This window comes from Girardinichthys multiradiatus, chromosome 18, assembly GCF_021462225.1.
Source record: "Girardinichthys multiradiatus isolate DD_20200921_A chromosome 18, DD_fGirMul_XY1, whole genome shotgun sequence".
NCBI classification, from domain to species: Eukaryota; Metazoa; Chordata; class Actinopteri; order Cyprinodontiformes; family Goodeidae; genus Girardinichthys; species Girardinichthys multiradiatus.
In genome coordinates this window covers 1,410,398-1,437,331 of record NC_061810.1, presented here as the reverse complement: position 1 = coordinate 1,437,331, position 26,934 = coordinate 1,410,398, and the positions used below count along the sequence as shown (strand labels likewise).

Below are 26,934 nucleotides of genomic sequence, written 5' to 3'. Positions count from 1 at the left end.
TACAACCCCAGCGGGTATATAAAAACAAAGAGAAAACATGTTGCATTAAGTGGAGTTTGTCTTAATTGTCCCATATTTGCTGTCAGGCAGGGGATCATGGGATTGGGGTGCTCAGATTGGAGAAGATGTCCCCGTTCAGAAGACTGTAATTTGAGGCTCGACAGTAATCAGCCTGAGTTCCTGTGGTATGGCATGAGAACAGAAGCGGCTGCCCCACCAGCCCCTAACACTCCCAAAAGGGTTTTTTCTTCTTTCATGTTTGTCATCAGACATCTTTCTCAGTCATGATCCTGAGCTCTAACATAAATATTGATTCTCTGAGAATTAGCAGAATGACGTAGTCACTAAAATAAGCCTTCTCCGTAAAACATAGCATCTGATGAATAAGGGCACTTTGATTTGATTACTACTGACTCACTGACTGAAAGGTGCTGGGGTAGAAAAACACATAAGGATGGACGTGAACTTCCACAGAAATATTTAGCACAAGTATGACTCCTTTCAGGGAAACACAAACTGACCCCAGTTTGAAAAAAATCCTTTATTAAACATTTTTTGTATATCCTTACAAAAATTGCAAATATCCTTAAAAAAAGTTGGCTATCAGTCAGAAAAAGACAAAAGAAAATATCCAACTCACAGGCATCGGGACCATAGGTTCTAACCTCCATAGAGCAACTGAATATATGGGTTCCCTTTAGGAAACATGGAGTTCCCTGTATGTGCTCGGAAAGAGAGACCTTGCTTCTAATATTCAACACCTATTTTAGGGGCTCTTTAAGTCCACCCACACACAGTCTCAAGCAAGACAATTGGGCTTTTAATGGCCTACCACAGTGCAACACTGTTTGAACTCTAGCAGATTGCAATCAGTATCCTACCGAGAAGTGGTACAATTCATATTTATTTTCTGCTGAGAGAATTACTCCCCTCATGTGTCGAGCGATCTGCTGCTTCTTATTACTGTGCTTCGCTTTCATGCACTTCCAGCACTCTTCAAATGCTGCCATTGTGTGCTGTTGAAATTTGCCAAAAGCCCGGAACATGGAGGGAGAACAAAAAGCTGTTTTTCTCACAAAACATGACATGCCACAAACCAGCCTTTACATCACTGACTGACACCTGCAGAGATTAAATTTGAACCTTGTGCCTGAGGAGCATCTCATTTCTGAAACAACTGAACCATGGAGATCATGACTTTAGAAATAAGAACAGTGGTGTTTATACTGTACAGTTAGAACTAGAACTCATTAACATTTCAACTTGTAATAATGTGTTCGTAATGTATGTCCATGATATGGGAGGCTATAATATTTTAAGTGCAATTATGTTTTTCATAGCGCAAGTTATTTAGATGACATTTTACTCCCTTTAAAAACACATCTGATAGAAACCTTAGTGATGAAGTGGTGGAAAAACTGTGATAAAGCACAATGTGAGTCAATCACAACATCATCATATTGTATGATGCTCTCCGAAAGAAATTCGTCTCTCAGCGGTGTTGGGAACTGCACCACTGTCCACTGGTGAACACGACAACATTTAATCAAGCACAACAGGAGATATAAATAGGGCAAACCCTGATAACCTCCACTCACCAAGGAGGACCCCAGAGTGAAATAGTACTGGCCAGCTCTGACCAGTGGATCTACTAATCTGTTTGTCACAGTTGGACATCCTGTTGGCACATAAACTGTGATTATTAAGATCTGTCATTTTAAATTTTAATTTGAGACAGCTGGACCGAGAATTTCTATCTTGAATATATATATGTTTATTACTGTTTTTATTTCATTGCTTAAGAACGTTTGGGACAAGAGTACAATGTAAAACAGTCAAATAACTGACCAAGAACACATTCAGAACACAGGAAGATTTCCAACAAGGCTTTGGCAACAAAGAGGCATTTACTGCAGAGGCTTTCCACCACTGACTGAGAACAGGCCAAAAGAAATCACAGGCTGGCTTCAACATGAGCATGAGGTAGCACGGAGTACTCTTTAACTTAAATGATAGAGCCCCGTTCAAAGTGCCCACAACTACACACCGTGTTCCATCGAGAATTAAATAAGTGCTGACCTTGGACGCTGAAATCAAGTTAACCAAAGACTTTTTTTAGGACCACAGTACAGATAAATTAGATTGAGAAGAAACATTTGAACATGTAAAAAGAAAAGGTCTTAAAGACACCTTTTTCCAAAGATAGAATCCTGGACGTAATGTGTTTATTAGTAAAGAAATATTCCATTAAGTGATACGATGAAGACAAAAAGCTGCCATTGTTTAGTTGAGACATTTAAAATGTACAAACAGATTCACTTTTTTCTCCATTACCCCAATCCCTGTTTGTTAGGAGTAAAAATTACTGAATCTGTGTAAACGTTTGTCATCAGACATCTTGTGATTAGAGAGGGTCAGTTTGCACACTAAACTCTGAAGCGAACACTACTGTTAAATGGCTGCTTCATGTTCTCCGATGTAAACTGACTCATATTGTACTCACTGATGTGAGGAGCAGGAAGTATCCGAGCAGCTCGCACAGGTCCATGACGCACCGAGAACAGCTCTTGGGCTTCTCCTGCCAACTGAGAGAAATGGATGCAGAAATTAATAAATATTACAATGTAAAAACTCCCCAACCATTCCATCGAAGAATGTAGCCTGTAGTGTTTTCTACACTACAGACAAATATTATTTGAAAGTTATCAGCAGTGTCATTGGAGATGAGGTTGCTGTCTGGACGATATCGATGAAGTGTTTGTGTCCAACAGAGGAAGGACAAGAAGAGGCACCTGGGATGGAAGTAGCACGTGTCACACTTCTTGATGCCCAATCAGTAAAGTGAGCTGCTTAAGAGGTTAGTGTAAATCCTTGATCAGCAATAATGGTTGTCTGTGTTCGGTCTCCATGGTAACCAAAAGTTGCTTTGGTTGATAGATTAAAGTACTCACTCTGTAAATTTGAGAGGTGAAAACAAGCGCTGTGGAGCATTGCTAAAGAAAACCATCCTAATCCCAGCAGACATGAGCAGACCTTCAGCTGCTTTTAATTACTTTGTTCAGCTTTGTTGCACACAAATGGTGTTACCTGCACCCCCACTAAGAGGATGTCACATCAGCATATATGGATCCATAAGTGATGCTAGTCTCTACAATTTTCATTACTAAATCAGGTTTGAAATCAAGACATTTACTATAAGTTTGTCAGCAGAACCATCATTGGGTCACCTGGAAGGATACATTTCAGCTGCTACGTCATCCAGCTAGGTTGAGACAATGATACTTTTACAGGTACAGGTTTACACGGAGCATTTTTTTCTTTCAGTTGTAAATAATCTATCCTGCTATCCCACAAACAAACACAAGTCAGTGGTGTAGTTGTTTCATGAAGGTCAGTTCTAAGCCGTGCTGAGCTAACATGTCTGCCGTCTAGCCTCCTTCACCAAGCACACCACACCTTCTCATTCAGCCAGATTAGCCACCTAGTCGCCGCCTTCAGCAGTCGGCCATGCAGCCCCACCTCCACAACAAGCCTCTCCACCGTCCTTCGTACATCAGGTCAGTTTTATCTCCATCATAAACCAAGAATAACCCTCCATCATAACACCCGGAACCAAAAACAAACACAGTTTTACTAGAGAAGGAGAGGATGCTGCAAATGTGCGTGCAGCAATTCTCATTATCACTATTAATGTAAAAATCACAGTATTCCTAATGTAAATTCAAAATAAATATTCAGACAATGTGTTAGGTCTTATCAGTCAGAATGATGACCATTCTTGGTGGTACTGGTGGGATCCCTTGCATGGGTTTGCACTTGTGCTGAGAGAGAGCAGTTTACGACCATAGTAAGAAAAGAAAATCTTAAACATTTTCACCACAAAACAGCAAATCTGTTGGAAAATCCAGTTTGGTTTTGGGGTACTTCATATGAAGAAGTGGGTAGAGATACTGCTTCTTGAGTCCCACAGACCATATATTAGGTAATAATAAGTAACAGTTTTCAAAGAGCTGATGTCAAAACAATCAGGTGATATTCATGTTCACACTGACTAAAAGTTGATACAGCAGAAGCTGACCTGACCTTGGGCTGTATTACTACTCTTTTAGTGTCATCCTTTGTTTTTTTATATAAACTGACAAGTAATCAATCTTAATATCCCCAACAATCTCTTCCAATCTTTACCCTAATAGCCAGTGTTTCCTGTTTAGCTCCAAAGTGCAACGCTGTTGCAAAACAAACCACCTTACATGGACCCAATAAGTGTAACTGCATTGTGCAGAAGTGATGCAAAACCTGTTAATTACAACTGAACCAGGTTTATTTAGAGTTGATTGGCAAATGAAATTGACTCTTTATATGTCAGTAAGCTGGGTTTCTCCATCACAAAGTCATGGAGATTCTCAGGATAGAGAGCAACCTCTCAGTCAAAAAACTTTAACTCAGCACAGAAACTGCAAAAATCATAGATTATCTTGAACCACAAGCTTTATGACACACTGCAAAGTGTTTTATGACATTTTATAACATTTGATCAACAATGAAGGTTGTGATTTTTTGTAAAATCTTCCCCTCTTTGACCAGACGGATGCATTGCGGCGCATTTACACAGACTCTGAATGACATTTAGGGATAAACATTGATGGGTTTATTATTAGAGCAGATTGTAAAGTTTGCTGCACCACTGGTCTTTATTAAACTGGAAAAAATAACCACCAAATGGTAAAATAAGCACTTTAATGGAAGTATGTGCATGCAAGGCAGGTCCAGATTAGGCTTTCTGCATTCAGATGACATGCCAGTGTATTAGGTCAGTGCTCAGTGTGGATCTATCCAGTGTCTGACATGTGTAATACCACATTGTTCTAAGTGCACAATGTCCTAGTTTTGTTGTTCTTTTATAGGCTAAATTGCAGAGAAACCTGCATTATCACTTTAGTAGTACTGTAATCTGTTTGTTTTAAACCTTTAAACCCATCCAAGGGGATGATCACTCTTTTTGTGCCATTAGTAGCCTTTCCAAACTGAGGGATTTGGAGTTGTGTTTTTATTCAAAGAAGCCCAGTGATGGAAGATTAACACTAGAGATACAGGTTGGTTATATGAGCACTGCACCAGTAGCTGGCAACACAATAGGATTCCTATACAGGCAAATGGGCCTGCAAGGGACTATAATGAAATTTACTGGATTAAAATGAGAAGAGGATGGCTAAAGGTTTATGTGCAGGGTTATGGTGCATTACCCTGCAGCTCATCCTCGCCTTCCACGGCTCTGTGTGATATCCTCTGCAATCAACGACATTTGTAGCATTACGTTAGTAGCACAGAGTGTGCAATATGTTAAATTGCTTTCCCAGAGTTACATTCCCAGCAGAAAGTCATTCATTATATTCATTTCATTTGTAGTTCAGTTGTTTTTGTAGAATCACAGTGTCTGCTCTTCTGTTTTAATCTCTCAAACGTAGTGCTGTGAACTGTTAACAGATATTTGCTGCATATCCATGAGTAGATACGTGCACTGTGGCAGATATATTGGGGGTTTGAAGAAGCTGCTGCTACTTACGGAGAGTAACAGATATCTGATCTTGGTCCTTTACAGAATACAGATAGAAGCAGAGGATCCAATGATCATAGAAGAATCATGTTCTAGTTTTAATAACGTGCTTTAAAGAACAACCCAATACCACATAAGCAGCTGACAGTCCAAAAGTATTATGACCATGTGCAAAAAAACCAGCTGGTACATGTGAACTTAAAGAGAACAAATCTATTATTATTTTCGAAAAGAACAAATATATGTACCATGCAGGGTTTTTCTCAGCATTTTTTCTAATAAAACATCTCAGCATAGTTGTCTTTGTGTTTGACGCTCTGTGAAAAAAATAACTTTTTCATTGTTTCAACCACACCATGTTGAAGTGCCAATATCATTTTACCAGTTTCAGTCTGAACAATTTCCAACAGTGCAGATATGAAAGTAAAAGAATCAAAAAGCAAGATTTTCATAGTGGAAATGCAGACAAAGTATAAATAACCCTTCACAATTCTGGAATATTAATATTAATATTAGCCTGTCCAGGCTAGGCATGACTATGTTTCTTGTTTTCAAAAATTTGCAATGTCAAAACTATGAAAAGTTTACTTCAAATAAGTCTTGTGGTTTTAGGTCCTATGAATAGGTTGCCAGAAGCCATCTCAGGCATTCGAACAATATTCCCAAACCACCGATCTGTCCTACTCTGTGGTTCTGCGCAAGGGCTGACTGAAGTTAAGTCCCTCTGAGAGCCTTTTTATTCCACTGTCCTACCTGTGGAAGTTTGCTTTTTCAGTTTCGGAGGTAAGTTTTGCCTAACTTACTTTATAAGTCTCTTATTTGGATTAACCTCCAAACTACCATTTCATGACTGTTAGTTTGACAAGCAGCTTATATTTATAAAAACGTTTAGTTTGACTTCTATCAAATTATTATTACACAGTATACTGCTGGTGACAACAAAAAACATCTGCTTTTTAGTGCCAGCTGTGCATCCTGACATCTACTGTGCTTATAATGATGCTGCACCTCTGAACAGTCAGGATGTCACATTGTTAACGTTACTGAGGATATTAAACATTATGGCTTCCATTTAACAAAGTGGTGCAAATTACTTAAATACTTTACAACAGCTGAGCTGTCCACTGATCACCACCTGGTGGTGAGTTGGATCCCACCTCCAGGAGAGCTTTGACCAGATCCCGGGGGATGTTGGAGACATAGAGTCCGAGTGGACCATGTTTTCCGCATCTATTGTCGATGCTGCTGCCCGTAGCTGCGGCCTTAAGGTCTGCGGTGCGTGTCGCGGCGGCAATCCCAGAACCCGGTGGTGGACACCGGCAGTAAGGGATGCTGTCAAGCTGAAGAAGGAGTCCTATCGGCTGTGGTTGGCTTGTGGGACTCCTGAGGCGGCTGACGGGTACCGTGAGGCCAAGCATGCTGTGGCCCGGGCTGTGGCAGAGGCAAAAACTTGGGCCTGGGAGGAGTTTGGTGAGGCCATGGAGAACGACTACCGGTTGGCCTCGAAGCGATTCTGTCAAACCGTCCGGCACCTTAGGAGGGGGAAGCAGTGCTTAGCCAACACTGTTTATAGTGGGGGTGGGTGGCTGATGACCTCAACTGAGGACATTATCGGGCGGTGTAAGGAGTACTTCGAGGATCTCTTCAATCCTGCCATCACGCATTCCGTGGTGGAAACAGAGGCTGGGGACTCGGGGTTGGACTCTTTCATCACCCAGGCTGAAGTCACCGAGGTGGTTAAAAAGCTCCGCGGTGGCAGGGCTTCGGGGGTGGATGAGATCCGCCCTGAGTACCTCAAATCTCTGGATGTTGTTGGGCTGTCATGGTTGACACGCCTCTTCAACATTGCGTGGCGGTCGAGGACAGTGCCTCTGGATTGGCAGACTGGGGTTGTGGTCCCCCTTAATAAGAAGGGTGACCAGAGGGTCTGTTTCAACTACAGGGGGATCACACTCCTCAGCCTCCCTGGTAAGGCCTACGCCAGGGTATTGGAGAGGAGAGTCCGGCCGATAGTCGAACCTCGGCTTCAGGAGGAGCAGTGTGGTTTTCGTCCCGGCCATGGAACACTGGACCAGCTCTATACCCTCTACAGGGTGCTCGAGGGTTCATGGGAGTTTGCCCAACCGGTTCACATGTGTTTTGTGGACCTGGAGAAGGCATTCGACTGTGTCCCTCGTGATGCCCTGTGGGGGGTGCTCCAGGAGTATGGAATCGGGGACCCTTTATTAGGGGCCATCCGGTCCCTGTACGAGCGGAGCAGGAGTTTGGTCCGCATTGCCGGCACTAAGTCGGACCTGTTCCCGGTGCATGTTGGACTCCGGCTGGGCTACCCTTTGTCAGCGGTCTTGTTCATAACTTTTATGGACAGGATTTCTAGACGCAGCCAAGGGCCGGAGGGGGTCTGGTTTGGAGACCAGTGGATTTCGTCTCTTCTTTTTGCGGATGACGTGGTCCTGCTGGCCCCCTGTATCCAAGACCTACAGCATGCGCTGGGGCGGTTCGCAGCCGAGTGTGAAGTGGCTGGGATGAAGATCAGCTCCTCCAAGTCCGAGGCCATGGTACTCGACCGGAAAAGGGTGGCTTGTCCTCTTCAGGTTGGAGGGGAGTTCCTGCCTCAAGTGGAGGAGTTCAAGTATCTCGGGGTCTTATTCACAAGTGGGGGAAAAATGGAGCGGGAGATCGACAGACGGATCGGTGCGGCTGCCGCAGTAATGGGGGCGCTGTGCCAGTCCGTTGTGGTGAAGAGAGAGATGAGCCGAAAAGCAAAGCTCTCGATTTACCGGTCGGTCTATGTTCCTACCCTCACCTATGGCCATGAATTTTGGGTCGTGACCGAAAGAACGAGATCCCGGATACAAGCGGCTGAAATTAGCTTCCTCCGTAGGGTGGCCGGGCACTCCCTTAGAGATAGGGTGAGGAGCTCGGCCATCCGGGAGGGGCTCGGAGTAGAGCCGCTGCTCCTCCACATCGAGAGGAGCCAGTTGAGGTGGCTCGGGCATCTATACCGGATGCCTCCTGGACGCCTTCCTCGGGAGGTGTTCCAGGCATGTCCCACCGGGAGGAGGCCCAGGGGACGGCCCAGGACACGCTGGAGGGACTATGTCTCTCGGCTGGCCTGGGAACGCCTTGGGCTCCCCCTGGAGGAGCTGGAGGAGGTGTCTGGAGAGAGGGACGTCTGGGTGTCTCTGCTGAGTCTGCTGCCCCTGCGACCCGGTCCCGGATAAGCGGAAGACGACGAGTACGAGTAATACATATTTTTCTGACACATAGCTTTAAATTGTTGCACATGTATTGATCAGGAGATGTAGCCTTATATTCAAACATCAGAAGAATGTCATTTAGTCTATTATAATGTGCTACCTAAACTTCTACCATTCTGACCATGTTATTAGGTGCATCAAGGCGTGCTGCCCATAATTCTGGTAAGGTGTTTATCAATATGTGCTACCTGTTTATCTTATAAAAGTAAGACAGTACAAGGAGATGTTTTAGTCCATAAATATGTGCTACCCTTGTATTTTACTACAGTATGACACTCTGACAACCTGTTTTTATTTCAATCAATGCGTCACTACCCATGCATATATTTAGAGTAAACGTTATGAAAGCAATTTTTGATCAGCCGATAGATTTACCTGAAAAATCAACCAGGTAGCACAGAACACAGACTGCATTTATCCCTCCCCCACGTGTTTCTGCTTGCTGTCAGTCAGCTGACAGAATAATTTTCCTGAACTTTTCTGTTCATAGAGAGAATAATCAGCTCCTTGAAAGCATTAGGTTACAGACCTGTAACTATGTCTAAAACTCTTCTTTTTAAGGAATGAGAGAATTAGCTCTTGAATTGGCCCTGTCTTTCAGTGTTTAACCCTATTTTTCTCCTAGACATGGCTACTGACTGAGCTTTTACTGTGACTAACTGTATGTGCTCTCTCTCATACTCTAAACTTGAAAACTGGCTCAGAGTTCATCTGTCTTTCTCTCCTAGATAAAACCACTAAAGGAGCTACATCCAATAACATTTTGCTTTTCCTTCTCATAGAAAGTACTCCTGGATCAGTGCTTCTGTGTTCTTTTTCTGTCTCTGCTCTGTTCTCTCAATCCCCCACTCTGTCGTGGCAGATGGCCGCTCACACTGAGCCTGGTTCTGGTTCTGCTGGAGGTTTCTTCCTGTTAAAAGGGAGTTTTTCCTCTCCACTGTCGCTACATGCATGCTCAGTATGAGGGATTGCTGCAAAGTCAACGCCAGTGACTGTCCACTGTCTCTACATGCTCATCCAGGAGGAGTGAATGCTACAAATCTCTGACTTGATGCAATCTGCTGGGTTTCCTTAGATAGAAAAACTTTTTAAACAATTTGCATAAATAACTGAATCTGACTGAACTGTTTGATAGTTAGGATTAATTGGAATGTATGTACCTGACTTGAAATCTGTATGATCCGATTGAATTGACTTTGTGAAGTGCCTTGAGATGACATGCGTTGTGAAATGGCGCTATATAAGTAAACTGAATTAAATTGAATTGCCGTGTTGTGAAGACAGAGTTTGCATGTAAGCAGTTCTCACAGGACTGGCCAGCAACACCTGGTTACAAAAGAAGCTTCCAACACTTTGAAATCGCTGTTACTAAGGACTGAGAAAACCACAACTGGCTAAGGATTCAGGGGATCTGTAGCTTCCTGACGGTGTGAAGCTAAAGGGTTAGTTCACAGTTTTATGTTTGCGGATGCGTTTGATTTCCTCCGGTTTCAAATATTAAACATGGAGATTGATCGTACCTTAGATTTAAGCTGGATATATTGTTAGAACTCTATTGGTACCTGGTACTTGCCACCTTCTCAGGGTTCCAGCATTACTTTGTAAAGAGCAGAACAGCAGAAAACCAGAAATGTACATAAGAAGAAATATAACCTAGTTTTCTCTCTGTCTGGTATTAAATCAGAGCAAACCTACCAGTTTTAGGTCATCATTTTATTTGCCAAATGGCAGAATAATGAGAACGACTTTTTGTCACTGTTTTTTTTTTTCAATTTCTGAAGTTTAAATACATTTTCTTATTATCTGGTAACATTGCCTTTAAACTGTGTGGTGGTCCAACGTTTCGAGTGTTCTTTCACAAGCTTCTCCCAATGATTGAGAAGTATCTTCAATATTTCCTACATACTGTAGTCATGTTGCCATCTATTTTGGGAAGTGTACCAGTCTCTCCTGCATCAAAACCCCCACATGAAGCCATCACCCTCATAGTTTAGTTTTGGCATGGTGTTCTCAGGCTTGCAAACCTCCCCAGTTTTCATCCTAAAGCAACTATGATCATTTTGCCCAAACTCTTTCATTTTGATTTCATCAAAAAAATGAGGCCTGAGTGCATTTAATGTCGCTTTTGCAGAAATGTCTTCTTCCTCTCTGAGTGGCACCTCAGCTGACATCAATACTGGACTCGTTTCACTGTAAACAATTACAATCTCTTACCAGCTTCAGCCAACGTCTTTTATTTATGTTTTGAGGTAGATACACACATTTTACTCCAAAACATGTTCATCTCTGGGACAAAGGACGTTCACATGCTGTTTATACATGTAGTTGTTTGAACACATGAGCATGGCAACTTCAAGCATCTGCAAACTGTACCCAGACTTCTGGAGGTTTCTAAACCGCTTCCTGATATTAAGGAGGCAATGTGTTGAAGTGTGCATTAAAGTGTGTCCACAGGTTTGCTTCTAGTTAATCCAAATGTTGCATATTAACAGAAGCTTAAAATAACGTGTCATCATCATCTGGATTTATCGGAATTATTTAAAGGTACAGTAATCTTAAAGTATGCAAACATCTAAATTTGAACAAATAAATAAAAGAAAATCACTTAAAAATGTATCTCTTATTATTTTAGCATTTAACAAAAAACAATAATGGTAACCCTGACTCTCCTGAACGAGAGTGTGACAGTGAGGGAAAAAAGTTGTCTTTTTGTAGTGTATGGAAATATCTGGTTTAGTTTAGATCTTCCAAACAATCTGTAAATCTACTTCAAAATAAATCACATTATATTTAAGACAAGCATGCAACTTGTGCTTTTTAGCTGATCCTCTCTTTAAATCTATCTCCACACTTATACTTATCCACACTATAATACCGTGCAGAAATAGTGTTTTCACACTTTTAAAATCTTGTGCAGGCCTGTGTCTACAACAGTTTGTCTTTCGCAATGTGCAATACAGAAATGCTGATTTGCTCTAATAAAATCTCACCAAAGATTATCAAGTTGAGAGATTCTCCAACACAGATCTTGGTTGCTTTCACTTTTACATCTTACTTCCAAGCTTCTCATCCCAACAGAGAATTAGTCCAAAACAGTCTGCCTCTTATCAGGCAGTGCTTAATGACACCTCTCCAGTGTGAGGCGACAGTAATCTACATCACCTAAACACCCCTGTCAGCATACTACAAGTCATCTCACAAGTGCATCAAAGTACGTGTGAAGCCATGTATGTTCACACTGTGCTGGGCCATTATAGAGGGTGTTGGCCTAGCAAATGTCACAAACACTTCACAGTCACTCAGGAGATGGAAACTGAGGCACCATCAGTGTTTATTTAAAACCCTGCAAAAAAACACAACCCAGAAATATCCTGTAAACTTTGCAAACTGAAAGAAAAACAATGAGGAAGGAGAGTATTACAACCAAAGAGGCCAGGATGTGTTGTGTGAAGCAGAATAACTGTCAACGTAGACTGAAAGCGAAGGACACTTGCTCACCGAGCTTATATTCTCACTGGGTGTGTAGCATGGTAAAAACAGCTGTACAAGTCTGCTCCGCTATGACTGCAACAGAAAATCTGTTAGCAGTACGGGAGTTGCCACATCACACGAGGCCAAAGTGTGTGATCATGGATAAAGAAAGAGTGTGTCCCTCTATCTGTGGCCTGTGGATGTTTAGAAAGAGGTTGATTAAGGACTCTGGAGTGTTTAGATCTTACAGGATGTATGTGAAGTTTGCATGTTTCAGTGACAGTCTCTACATGAAAGGCGATACTTGGTGAAAGAAACCTCTGCAGCATTGTGGGTAATTTGTAATGTTATGGAGCTGACAAAATCCTCTAATGATTTCCGAAGACTTACTCAGAGCTGAAGTCAGAATAGCCTGCCTAGTCTGCTTGGTATGGCTCCCAAAAAATAACATCCTCCACATTGAAAAAGGAAGTTTAATTAGAATATATTTCAAATACAACAATATATTTGGCAGCAACTGACATGTAACTTCCTTTTTTAACTTTTTCAAAGAACTTGAGTCTCTGTGGAGCAAGGCCTTGTGAACACCAAAGATTTTCACTATTTCATTAATATTATTTCTCCTCTAATAGGGACTCCCTCTTGTGGTCACCCTTTATACTACACTAGCAGGTATCCTTATAAATGCATGTGTGACAAACAGCACAGCTTCAGTGTATGCATGTCACAGTGTATACTTCTCTTCTCAGTTGCATTCCTTTAAAGATCCCATTTGGAAGAGTTGTGTTCATGGGTAAATTACTCCCTAGCATCCAAGGCTTCTCAATAGGTTTAGGGTCTAGATCAGGGATTGCTACTCTGCGTTATATTTCCAGGAATGCTTTCTGCCATCTGAATGAATCCTGACACACTCCTGAAGCTATTTTCATTTTTTGTAACAAAACTAAGACCTACCCAAACAAAACAACTTATCAGGGTGAGAGTTTAAATAGCCTTCTAGGTATAATGGTGCTTCGTCAGAATGAGACAAATTGTTCTCGTTGTTTTAGAGTCTAATATTTATGCTTTCTAGGAACCCAAAGCAGTTTTCTTTTTCTCACACACACCACCATTTAAGTCAGTTTATTCCCAATGAAAACAAGCTGTTTTTTAACCAGTAATACTTTGTCTAAGCAAACTCTAAAGACATTTTTTAATACATTTTTTCCAGCCATAGAACTGCCTAAAGGTCCTGCCAAAAGGTTTCATCGTGGTCGCATTTGACAAGAGCATCTTCTTCCTCATGTTTGCTGTTGTCCCTGCATGGTTTGTGGCAAACGGCTGGGAGGACTTTTATGGCAATTCAACAATCTTTTGATTATCCAGATTTAGATAAAAGAACCCATTATGTATGCAGTGTTGAAATCTAAATGCAACTTTTTCACAGACTGCTTGTCATGAAAATGTTAGCCTTATAATATTTTCATTTTTATCCATTTTTCTATTTCCTCTTTAACATTTACAGATTTAACAATGAAGACTCAAAAGACCTCTAAACCTTGGTACAAATGGAAAAAAAGCTAATCCTTAACATGGTCAACACTGCTCTCTAGTGGACAGATGGTGGCACTACTGTGTTTTTATATTATTTTGTTAAGATGATCATTCTGAGATTATTTTTAAAACATTATAAGATTTAAACAAGGACAATTGGTTTTTGTTTTTTACAGCTTTGTTTAGTTTTGTTTTTTAGGACAAGTGTAGCTTGTGAATCCACCCACCCATCGTCTATACCCACTTGTTTTTGCAGGGTCACGGGGGGCGTGGCCTGATGCCCATCTCCAGCAGTTATTGAGAGGGAGACACACAGGACAGACAATCATGCACGCACACACTCATACCCAAGGTCAATTCGGAGAACCCAGTTAACCTAAGAGTCATGTTTTTGGTCTGTTGGAGGAAGCCAGAGTACACGGAGAACCCAGGCATGCACAGGGAGAAGATGCAAACGTCCTACAGAAAGACCCCAGATCAGAATTAGAACATAGGACCTTCAGTAATACCAACTCTGCCTCCATGCAGCCCTTGTTTGTGAATCAAATATATTTTTTTATTCCACACACATAAAATACCAAAATGTAACCCAAATGATGGAAGTACTATTTTTTAACCTTTTTAGTCACCGTTGTTGATCTGTGCATCTTCTTGCTTTCCTACTGTTTTTCTGTTCCATAATTCACACGGTTGGATCATGGACATGTTCTAACCGTGAAAGAAAAAGATTTTCAACCCAGATAGGACTCAATGTTTACATGAACAAATTCTGCAAACAGCTCTGTTGTGAAGGTTTAAGCACCACATAAAGATGTTGTTTAAACCAGCTAAACCTTTCTTTCAGGTCATTGAAATAAAGAGAATTTAGATGCACACCAAAAAGAAAAGGAGAACATTTTTTTTAACTGTATAAAAAGAATTCTGCAAACTGCATTGTAACCCAATTAAAACTCTTTTTTGCCATTTATTGCCCTTGAAGTTTTGAAGTTAGCAGACAGAAATTTTAAGTTTTCTGTTTTTGGTGGCTTTATCAACACTGTCAGGAAATTAGATTATTCAATTCCCTAAAACACACCTGTGGAATTAGATATCTATAGATAAATGATATATAAAGAATCAAGGAAAAGTGGTTATAGTTGACAGAAAGTGGGACTTACAGATATGCTCCAGATCTGCATGCCATCAGTGTAGCCGATCATGAGGCAGAGAGGAGGGTCAGAGGTACCACTGTGCATCTCCAGAAACTCCGGGTTACGTGAAGTATCTGTCCAAACAGAGAGGCAGTTTAATTATCTTACAGTGCTCCACTAACCAGCCTTCTGCAACCCCACAAATGGATGTTATCACTGTTTGCACAACACAAGACTCAAGCTGATGCTCCATGTTTCCTGACAGGAAAAGGTATCCAGATGTTACCCAGAAATCAGAATTGTTTTTCAGAATAGGAAACCAGTTTGCATGAGCCTTCCGCTGTCTATCATTGTACATTTAGCAGAGGTATGTGTGGTCCTGCTGCCAATGATGAGCAAGTTTTAATGCAATTCTGGTCTTTTTGCTTACTGGATCCATTACCCCACTGAGACAGTGTCTTGTCCATGGCCAAAATCAAATTAAATTAAAATTTTACCTAAAAGGAGCAAATTATGAAAATCTCATGAAATATATATACTACTCTGACTGAATAGAAAAATAAAGCAATTAAATGTGGCTTATTGAACATAAGATCTCGCTCTTTTGTTAGCTATTAACTTAATTTGTGACAATCAGATTTATTTGTTCAAAGTGAAACCTGGCTGCAGCAAAAGTATGTTAGTATAAATGAGTCAGCGCCTTCTAATTATTTAAACTTTCACATTCTTTGGGATACAAAGTGGGGAGGAGGAATAGCAACCATTTTTCAGTCTGATTATTAGTCCCAGACCAATTATTAGCTACAATTTGTTTGAATATCTAACCCATACTTTTTCACTTTCATATCGCAAAGCACTAAAACCACTGTTTGCTTTTTCTCCTGTCCACCTGGTGCTTATCCTGACATTTTTCGATCAGTTCCCAGATGTCTTATCTGATTGAGTATTAAATACTGAGGACATTATAGAGGGGGATCTTAATATTTATGTTGACACAGAAGTGATAACCCTAACATCTTAGATTCCATGGCTTCGCTCAAAATATTCACAGACCTACCATGTTTACTCATTGAGTTCAATCTAAAAGTACTCCATCCCTGAAATAAAAATACATTATAGTAGATCTTTATCAGACAATGCTGTCTGTTTCATTTACTGTCTCTCTCCTAGACATAGCTATTGGCTGAGGCTTTGCTATGACTAACTCAAAGTCCTCTCTTTCATAATGTAGACTTGAAAACTGGCTCAAAGCTCTTCTGCTTAGCTGTCTTTCTCTCCTAAGATGAAGGCAATGAAGAAGCTACAACTGCCATTTTACTTTTTACTTTTCTTTTACATAGAAAGTACTCCTGGATGAGGGCTTATGTGTGTCTGTTTTTTTTTTGTGGATATGCCGTCTTCTCAAAGCCCCAGTTGGTCATGGCAAATGGCTGCTCTCATTCAGCCTGGTCCTGGTTCTGCTGGAGTTCTTCTGACGGTATGAGGGATTGCAAGCGACTGTCCACTGTCACTACATTCTCACCCAGGAGGAGTGAATACTGCAAGTCACTGACTTGATGCAATTTGCTGGGTTTCCTTAAATTGAAAACCTTTTTTAACCAGTTTGAATAACAAACTGAATTTGACTGCATTGTTTTATAACTAGGATCAATTTGTGATGCATGTACTTGACATGGAATCTGTCTGTCTGACTGGATTGAATTTATCTGTTTTTGTGCCTTGAGAGAACATGTTTTGTGAATATGTCGCCATATAAATAAACAAAATTTAATAAACATGTATTGACATCCTAAAGTCTTCTTCATGGTGAGAGGTTTTGCTACAGTGAAGTTCTTGATGATCCTGATAATTGCACACTAAAGTGATTATTGCTTACACAATGGCTCCAAGCACACCTGCCTTTCAAGTCAAAACCAGTCTGCTAATTAAACTGATACAGTGATTTCAGCTGGACCTTTAACAGCTTCACGCGTCCCCATCATATCGCTAAAATGAAATTAATTCAGCTCATCATTTCCTACCAGCAAAAAAGGAAAATGTATAAATGTTTTCCTATAAAGTTCTTTTTCAGATAATGAAGATTTTATTAATAAATTCATATGTTTCTGGTCATTCAGCACAATAACAACTGTCATCAAAATAATAAATAGCAGAGACAAACCTTGCAAAACACAACTAATGAGTCACTGAGTCATATTGCAAAGTGTAGACAGGGAGGTATCTTTAAATCCGGTGGCACCTTGAATACCATAATGACAATCCAGGCAACCAAAGGAAAACTTTACATGACTTTAAAACAGGAAAAAAAAGGATCATTTTTTTTCCTTAGTTCAGATAAGGATAAGTTCAGAAAAGTACACATCCCCACATTTGCAGTTTACTTATAGGTCTGGTAGAGGGGTAGAAGATGCAACAAGAACTCGTTTAAACATAATTTAAAGGCATCTAGATGGCTCAAAACTTTAAGACAATTTTTCATTGATTTCTTGTCAGCCTTTAACTGTATTCAACCTCACATTTTAGCCGAGAAGCTTCAGTGTTTGTATGGTACTGACTTTATCCTCATATGCAGGTTGATGGACTATTACTACTATCCAGCAGCACTGTGAGGATCATGTTCTTTGATTTCTCCAGAACATTTAATACAATCCAACCTGATTTGCTTTGTCAGAAACTCCAGAAGACTCAGGTGGAGGCCTCAACAATCTCCTGGATCAAAGACTATCTGACAAACAGACCACAGTTTGTGAGACTGAAGGGTTGTGAGTCTAACCAGGTAGTCAGCAGCACAGGAGCACCACAGGGGACGGTACTCTCACCATTCCTTTTCACTCTGTACACCTCAGACTTCCAGTACAAGACAGACTCCTGTCATCTGCAGAAATACTCGGATGATTCTGCAGTTGTGGGGTGGATCAGAGATGGACAAGAAGATGAGTACAGAAAGGTGGTGGACCGCTTTGTGGCATGGTGTGGAAACAATCATCTCATTTTGAACATGACTAAAACAAAGGAGATGATTGTAGATTTTAAGAGAAACAGGAATAAGTCAAAAACTATTTCTATCATGGGAGAAGAAGTGGAGGTGGTGGAGGAGTATAAATACCTCGGTGTTCACCTGGACAACAGACTAGGGTGGAGATGCAACTGTGAAGCCATCTACAAGAAGGGACAGAGCAGACTGTACTTGAGGAAGCTTAGGTCCTTTGGTGTTTGCAGCAAGATGCTGCATATCTTCTATAAGTCTGTTGTGGAAAGTCTGATCTCTTCTACCATCATCTGCTGGGGAAGCAGCATCAGAACCAGGGACTTAAAAAAGCTCAACAAGCTGATAAAAAAGGCTGGTTCTGTTCTGGGGACTCCTCAGAAACATCAGGAGATCATTGTGGAAAGATGGATTCTTCATAAAATGAAGAACATTATGGAGAACCCTGAGCATCCTCTTCATGAGACTGTCCTACAACAACAGAGTGTCTTCAGTCAGAGGCTTCTTCAGATGTGCTGTAAGACGGAGCGCTACAGGAGATCCTTCCTGCCCACAGCCATCAGCATCTACAACGGCTCTTTGAGGAAACCTTCATAATATGAGCTATAACAACATTTAATTTCCCTTTGGGATTAATAAAGTATTTTTGAATTGAATTTAACTGTACAGTCTCAGTGGCTGAGACCTCAAGGAATTCTCTCTGAGGTTCCCTTGTCTTCTACTGAGTCCCCTCAGGGGTGGGACCTCTCACCCCTTTTATTTATTTTATATACCAACAACTGTCGCAGCCAGCATTCACAGCTTCACATTTTAAAGTTCGCTGATGACGCTGTCATCCTGTCCTTCCTCAGCAGCAATGACCCTGATCACAGGACAGAGGTCAGAGATTTTTAAAGGATAAAGGAAATGCTTATTGGTTTAAGCACTGTGGTCTTACCAGTGGTCTGGTGAAAATGTTGGGATTGTGAACCAGTATAAATACCTGGAAAACTATCCGTGATGAAAGCCTGGCCTTTGGAGCCCATGGGCACTCACTCTATAAGAAGGCTCAACAGCGAACATATTTTTATTTGAAGTGTTGTTCTTTTAACATGAATTCTATTTATTGCAAATGTTTTATTCTTGTTTTATTGAGTCAGTAGCAACTTTATTTGCTGGTTCAGGCTAACTTGCAAAAACAAAAAACATACAGTTGGGAATTGATAAAGTGTGCAGCAAAACTGCTGGTACATCCTTAAATAACTTGATTGAAGTGTACAAGGTGAGGTCAGTCCAAAAAGCCAGAACAGTCCTGGTGGATCCAGATCACCCGGTGCATTAGTTCAATCGCAGATATCTGCTGCCATATCTGTTGGCCTAATAGACTGAAAACTAATTTGTTCCTGTAGCTATTTGATTTTTTTAACGATGTATTCTGATTTTTAGTCAATGTTTGTCACATGTGTTGATTTTGTGTTTAAACTATTACTGGGAAATCAATTAGCCTTAGGGAATTTTATTTCCAGTGAATCATATTTACTATAATTGGTGAACTGTGAACCGAACAACATTAGAATTGAAACTGGATCACACTGTCAGATACATATATTAATCTCAGGGTGTGCACATTTACATATCCAGTTATCGCAGCTTCTTTTTTTTTTTCTTCCATTAAACAGATTCAGTTGTTTTTGTTGAATTGTACGGAGCATCTGTCATACGGTTACCATAAAACAGAATTTTAATAAGGTTGTGAAGACTTTTAAAGATTCAATGTATTTCCAACAGTACCTGACCTAAACTGAACACAGCCTGTTTATTTAAAGTCAACAACTTCAGCAAAGAAATGAGCGAACGATACACCGCCAACACTGCTGTGCCCTGTGCCAGGCAAGACTGACTGATTTAGAAATATAACTGGTATAAAACAACAAAAAGCTCAGGCTAACTTAATAAAATACCACCATTACCTTCTTTTGAAGTCTTACCATTGAGGTCTGCTTTCTCAAATCGGACCCAGATGATTTTCTCTTTCTCATCAGTAGGTGGAGCCCCAGTATATGCCTGTATTTTGAAAAATCAAAAAGAGGGTGGGAAAATAGAACTAATGCACATAAGCATAGTCAATGTCTAAAGTCTGTGTGCAAGATTGAGCTCAATAAAAACAGCAATACTTGCAGTAGAGAAAGGTGAGAGAGCAAGAAAATGAAAGCAAGAATAACAGATGGAGAAACACTAGGATTCTTGACTGAGGGCTTAGGCAGTAAAATCCTTCCCTGTTATCCCTGGCCAGCTGATTGATGTGTCTATCTATCTATCTATCTATCTATCTATCTATCTATCTATCTATCTATCTATCTATCTATCTATCTATCTATCTATCTATCTATCTATCTATCTATCTATCTATCTATCTATCTATCTATCTATCTATCTATCTATCTATCTATCTATCTATCTATCTATCTATCTATCTATCTATCTATCTATCTATCTATCTATCACATGTGTCCAAGAAATGGACAACAGCCTCCATGGTTTAAACATGATGTAAAAGACATTATTTAAAGGGATATTAACCACATTAAATGTCAAGAGACGTTGTCAGAAGAAAAGCAGGATGAGAAATAAAATAAAGTTAAACACAGTGTCACAACGCACATATTTAAGTCAACGTTTTTAACACTTTTACAACTAGAGGATAAAACTATCAACAATAGAGAAGTGCTCTTTTTAGTATCACAAGGTGACTTTCTGTGGCACCGGCATTTTTCCGTATTTTACTGTGGAAACAGCCTGGTAGGTAGAAGATTCTGTGAGACCAGATTTCACATGTTTGGACACAATGTGTCTTTGCTTCCACTTTCAGTCTCTTCCTGGAAAGAGATGTAGGTACGTGTTAAGCATTTCCGATGGCAAGTTATCTTGGAATACTGGAAGTCAAATAAAACATGATTACTGTCATATTGACACTGATAGTGTTGTGATATCAAACAGTTTGTATTATGAGACGCAGAAGTAATTTGGCAATGGTAACTGCACATACTTTGTAGCTGTGGTTGGACTTAACTGTATCCAAACATGATTTGGTCCACACTCTATGGGAAGTGAAAATATTCCTCTGGAAAGGTCAGGGTAGACAGAACAAACATCTAACAATCCCCTCCACAACAAATGAGAAACAGTTACCTGAGGGACCACATCTTGCAGAAAGGTGACAACACTTTCCATGTACGACTGCTCCCTGCCAGAAGAAAGAGCTCCAAGTCAAAGCATGAACTGAGATATAATGAATCAATATTTAATCTGGGGATTCCTATCAGTCAGGCAAACACAATACAGTCTAGGAAAAGATAAGTCCAAAAACAGAACAGTTAAAGCAGTCAGCAAATTTAACCTATCCAACATCTACTGCATTGTGAACATGTTCATTCCCTTTGTCACATTACAACCACAAACATCAATGTATTCTTTTGGGATTTTATAAGATAGACGAACACAAAGTAGTGCACACATGTGAACTTTTTTAAAATAGTCAAAAAATATGTCTAATAAATACAAAGTAGCATACATTTGCATTTAGCCCCTTTTATTTGAAAATGCTACATAAAACCAACAGCAACAAACTGTCTCCAGAAGCTAGCTAACTAGTATACAGAGGCCTCCTGTGTGTCATTTAGTCTCCAATAAATCCATCACTTCTGTGAAGATCTCAATTAGGTTCAATTCAATTAAAAAATATTTAATAATCCCAAAGAGGAACTAAATGTTGTAATTCATACAGGTTTCTTCAAATAGTCGTTGTAGATGCTGATGGCCGTGGGCAGGAAGGATCTCCTGTAGCGTCCGTCTTACAGTGGATCTGAAGAAGCCTCTGACTGAAGATGCTCTGTTGTTGTAGGACAGTCTCATGAAGAGGATGATCAGGGTTCTCCATAATGTTCTTTATATTATGAAAAATTCTTCTTGATCATCTCAAGACGTTCTACTAGGTAATTCTGGGGGAGCTGCAGAGATCCACAGCTCAGTTGGTTAACAAATTCTCCCATTTGGCACAACAATTAGTTGTGCACACCACATATCTGTCCTTTAAGGAAAAGTGCTAAGAAGAAAGCCATTATTGAAAGAAAGTCATAAGAAGGTACATTTAGTTTTCTGAACACAACATTCCCACTATGAAACACAGTGGTGGCAGCATCATACTGTGTGGATGCTACTTGTCAGCAGTGACAAGGAAGTTGGTCAGAGTTGATGAGAAGATGGATGGAGTTAAATACAGGGCATTCCTGAAAGAAAACCTGTCAGAGGCTGCAAAAGACGTGAGACTCAGGCAAGGGTTCACCTTCCAGCAGAAGAATGACCCTAAACATACAGTCCGAGCAACAATGGGTTTAGATCAAACCATATTCATGTGTTAGAATGGCCTAGTTAAATTCTGGAGCTAAATCCAACTAAGAATCTGTGGCAAGACTTAAAAATTGATGGATGCTCTCCATTCAGTCAGACTGAGCCTGAACTACTTTGCAAAGAATGGGCAGAAAGTCACTCTCTATATATTCACATATGAACAGACCCCACAGGACTACCAGATAATTCCACTTCAAAATTATACAATAAATCCAAATTAAATACTTCACAATGAAGTTTTTGGTTGCAACAAGACAAAACCTGGAAAGGTTAAATACTCTCGATAGACACTGTAGGTTCACCAAACATTTCTTATATACTGCTCAAAAAAATAAAGGGACCACTCAAATAACACATCCTAGATCTGAATGAATAAAATATTCTCATTGAATATTTTGTTCTGTAAAAAGTTGAATGTGCTGACAACAAAATCACACAAAAATTATCAATGGAAATCAAATGTATTAACCAATTGAGGCCTGGATTTGGAGTCACACACAACATTAAAGTGGAAAAACACACTAGAGGCTGATCCAACTTTGATGTAATGTCCTTAAAACAAGTCAAAATGAGGCTCAGTATTGTGTGTGACCTCCATGTGTCTGTATGACCTCCCTACAACACCTGGACATGCTCCTGATGAGATGGTGGATGGTCTCCTGAGGGATCTCCTCCCAGACCTGGACTAAAGCATCCACCAACTCCTGGACAGTCTGTGGTGCAACGTGACGTTGGTGGATGGAGCGAGACGTGATGTCCCAGATGTGCTCAATTGGATTCAGGTCTGAGGAACGGTCAGTCCATAGCTTCAATGTCTTCATCTTGCAGGAACTGCTGACACACTCCAGCCACATGAGGTCTAGCATTGTCCTGCATTAGGAGGAACCCAGGACCAACCACACCAGCATATGGTCTTACAAGGGGTCTGAGGATCTTATCTCGGTACCTAATGGCAGTTAGGCTACCTCTGGTGAGCACATGGAAAGAAATGCCATCCCACACCATTACTGACCCACTGCCAAACCAGTCATGCTGAAGGATGTTGCAGGCAGCAGATCTCTCTCCACGGTGTCTCCAGACTCTGTCACGTCTGTCACATGTGCTCAGTGTGAACCTGCTTTCATCTGTGAAGAGCACAGGGCACCAGTGGCCAAGCGTCCTGCACGGTGTTTGGCTGTGAGCACAACCCCCATTTGAGGACGTCGGGCCCTCATACCATCCTCATGGAGTCGGTTTCTAACCGTTTTGCAGACACATGCACATTAGTGGCCTGCTGGAGGTCATTTTGCAGGGCTCTGGCAGTGCTCCTCCTGTTCCTCCTTGTACAAAGGTGGAGGTAGTGGTCCTGCTGCTGGGTTGTTGCCCTCCTACGGCCTCCTCCACGTCTCCTGGTGTACTGGCCTGTCTCCTGGTAGAACCTCCAGGTTCTGGACACTACGCTGACAGACACAGCAAACCTTCTTGCCACAGCTCGCATTGATGTGTCATCCTGGATGAGCTGCACTACCTGAGCCAATTGTGTGGGTTGTAGAGTCCGTCTCATGCTACCACGAGTGTGAAAGCACCACCAACATTCAAAAGTGACCAAAACATCAGCCAGAAAGCATCGGTACTGAGAAGTGGTCTGTGGTCCCCACCTGCAGAACCACTCCTTTATTGAGTGTCTTGATAATCACCAAAGATTTCCCCCTGTTGTCTATTTCATTTGAACAACAAAATGTGAAATTGATTGTCAATCAGTGTTGCTTCCTAAGTGGACAGTTTGATTTCACAGAAGTTTGATTTACTTGGAGTTTTATTGTGTTGTTCAAGTGTTCCCTTTATTTTTTTCAGCAGTGTAGTTTGTACTCAGTTAACAAAGAACATGGACCTCTGGTTAAAAGATGTATTCTAAATCACATTCAGTTGCAGTTAGGGCTGCACAATAAATGCAAATATATCATTATAGCAATATCGCTGTAAACAATAATGATATTGCAAAGAAATGGACTGCAATAAACATTAGCCAATTAAATTATTTCCATGCCAGTTTTATATTTGTCAGTGGTTGTTGTTTAATGCTGTTGAACATTCTTTAGGAGGGCACTAGGATGTTTTTGTGAAGTTATTAAGAAACTCCCACTAAGCTGTTTTAGTACCCAACAGCAGAAATAAACATATGATGTCTATGTTTGCAAGAACCCAGCCAAAAAGACTAGTATTGTTTAGTTTAGAATTTGCTCACTTATTGCAAGTCATATTGGTATCAACTACATTATTGAATGTTTGCTGCAGTAATACCATGCAGCCCTAGTAGAAGTACCTCAGTTGTTAAATGAATAAGGAGATAACAGGAAGAAGGTTTCTGTTCTTACGTAGCAGCTTGTGCTCGCACCAGAACTCCCCCGGCGCAGCGGCTCGGTCTGCGGGGAGAATCAGACGCCATCTTTCTCCTGCTTTTTCTTTTTACCTGAAGAGTTAACAAAACAACAGCATACACAAGAATCAAAGTATTTATTTGTATCAGAAAACCAAATGCAAATATCATTATTCAAATATAAGCATGAAATCGGACCCTTTTTGAGCAAAAGTATAGATGGTAGTTACTTTGGGTTTCACATACGTTAGAGACCAGATATTTACATACACTGTATAAAACGATGGACCTGCGATGGACTGGCAATCTGTCCAGCGTGTACCCTGACTCTCGCCCATAGACTGCTGGAGATAGGCACCAGCTCCCCCGCGACCCACTATGGAATAAGCGGTAGAAATGACTGACTGACTGTATAAAACGAGACACAACATTTTTAATCACATTGAATCAAACTAAACTTTCCTGTTTTACATAAACTAATTTACTAAAATTATTTCTATTTTCTTAATGCCATAATGATGAGATGTTTTTTTAGAGATTTGTTTCTAATTTTCCTTAATCTCAGATATTTAAATACTCCCAGTTATAAAGACCAATCAAAAACCTCAATTATTAAGGAGAAAGAAATGTTAAGCAGGGATTATTAAAAAGTATAACGACATTAGAAAGATAGCCAACTGAAAACAAGCAGGTCAATGTAGGGAGACATCACAGCATCAGGACAGAAAACTAAAATTCACTACAGAAGAAATGAAAGACAAATTTGGTAATCGTGTTCACAGGTTTGGAGAACTGTCTCCTGAACAAGGACTTTGGATTGCTTAAGAAATGTAACATTCTGTGATAAATCACTATTCTACTCAGAAGAGGAAAGGTTTTTGGAACTAGATGTTGACGCATTCAAGTAAAGGAGCAAAGCACAGTCTTCTCCTTTGTGGTGAACAAACAGGTGGACATGGAATTTTTAACCATTTCTTTTAGGGAAAGTAGGTTTTATAATAGCAAAAATGATTTCTCACAACGATAACGTATCTCGCCACAAAGCAAATAGCTTGTAAACCTCTATGACAGACATACAGTGTTAGTAGAATGAGGTGAAGATTTCAGTGCCAGCACATACTGGTCTAAAGGAAGTAGGAAGCCCACTGCTGATGATGAATGAATTATTTCCTTAACATAACAGCTGAATTTATTTTACCGACATAAGAACCAGAACCAGACATTTAGATGTTTGTTGGAGATGCAAACATGTTGCAGGAGAGTTGACTCCATTATTTATTAGCAGATTGGGCTGAATAAACAGCTCGTTATCAACATGACTATCCCACAAAACCAGTGATGTAAGGTCACATGCAGAGGCCAGCTGGACAGCTGTGATCAGAAGACCTATCTTTAAAAATATGACCTAACCAAGTTCACACTTCGGGGACATAGTTGCCTTTGGTGGATGCACCCCGCAATGCATAAACAATGCTGTGTATGAACTACATGAATGATCAGTAACATAGAACTTTACCATCAACAGCGGAAATAAAGCGACAACAGGCAGCCTAATGAACAGAGAGATTACGTTTTCCAAAAGACCATACTGACAGGTTTGCTTATTTCAGCCCCTGGAGACTCCACAAACCATCGGACACAAATGCAAACTAAACCAACTGTCAAGTCAACATAACCCCCCAATAAACTGCCGCTGAAATTCTGTTGAAAGGACCGACACGCTAGGATAGCTAGCCAGCCAGCTAGCCATACTGAGCGTCTGGCTTTATTACACACTTGTTAGATCTTAGCTACACATTACGGCCAACATAGTTACCAACCGAAGCGCGAATCGCCGACTGTCAGTCTCTTTCACCACTGACTTCTGCTGATCCGAAGAAGGGAAGAGCTCCACAATAAACAGTCAAAACACAAACGGAGTAGAGAAGCGGAACTACGCTCTGTAGATGAAATCCAATCAGAGCAACGGAGTGGCGCTGATTGGCCTATCAAGCCACACTAAGGGTGGGACTTCTGACTTCGTCGCTAAAGACATTTGCAAAATAAAATATCCGCTATTTTCAAATGTACAATGAGACAGAGTGAAGAGAAATGTGTCTAAAAGAGGTGGTGTATATTGCCAACACACTGAACTGATATAGAATAGACTCCACTGAAACACATAGTGGCCAATACAAAAAAGGTATCATACAAGACAAACAAATATTAAAGAAATAGGAGAAATTACCTACAAAGAGATGCAGAGTATCAGTTTTAGC

At 40.6% G+C, this 26,934-nt stretch overlaps 1 protein-coding gene across 4 annotated transcripts in view; it reads right to left on the bottom strand.

Annotated features, from left to right (window-relative positions):
- The window catches only part of bcas3 (BCAS3 microtubule associated cell migration factor), a 465,863-nt gene extending 439,244 nt beyond the window's left edge, over positions 1–26,619 (bottom strand). For all 4 annotated transcript variants that reach the window (XR_007042330.1, XM_047391219.1, XM_047391220.1 and 1 more), the window contains exons 1-6: positions 26,497–26,619; positions 24,675–24,769; positions 21,103–21,157; positions 19,902–19,977; positions 14,976–15,082; positions 2,504–2,585 (exon numbers count right to left, since the gene is read on the bottom strand). Coding sequence is in view for 3 of the 4 variants with exons in the window: in XM_047391219.1 (XP_047247175.1) it covers positions 2,504–2,585; positions 14,976–15,082; positions 19,902–19,977; positions 21,103–21,157; positions 24,675–24,745 (391 nt within the window). In the remaining variant the exon portion in view is untranslated. The remainder of the gene's footprint in view (positions 1–2,503; positions 2,586–14,975; positions 15,083–19,901; positions 19,978–21,102; positions 21,158–24,674; positions 24,770–26,496) is intronic.
- Positions 26,620–26,934: the final 315 nt, after the last annotated feature.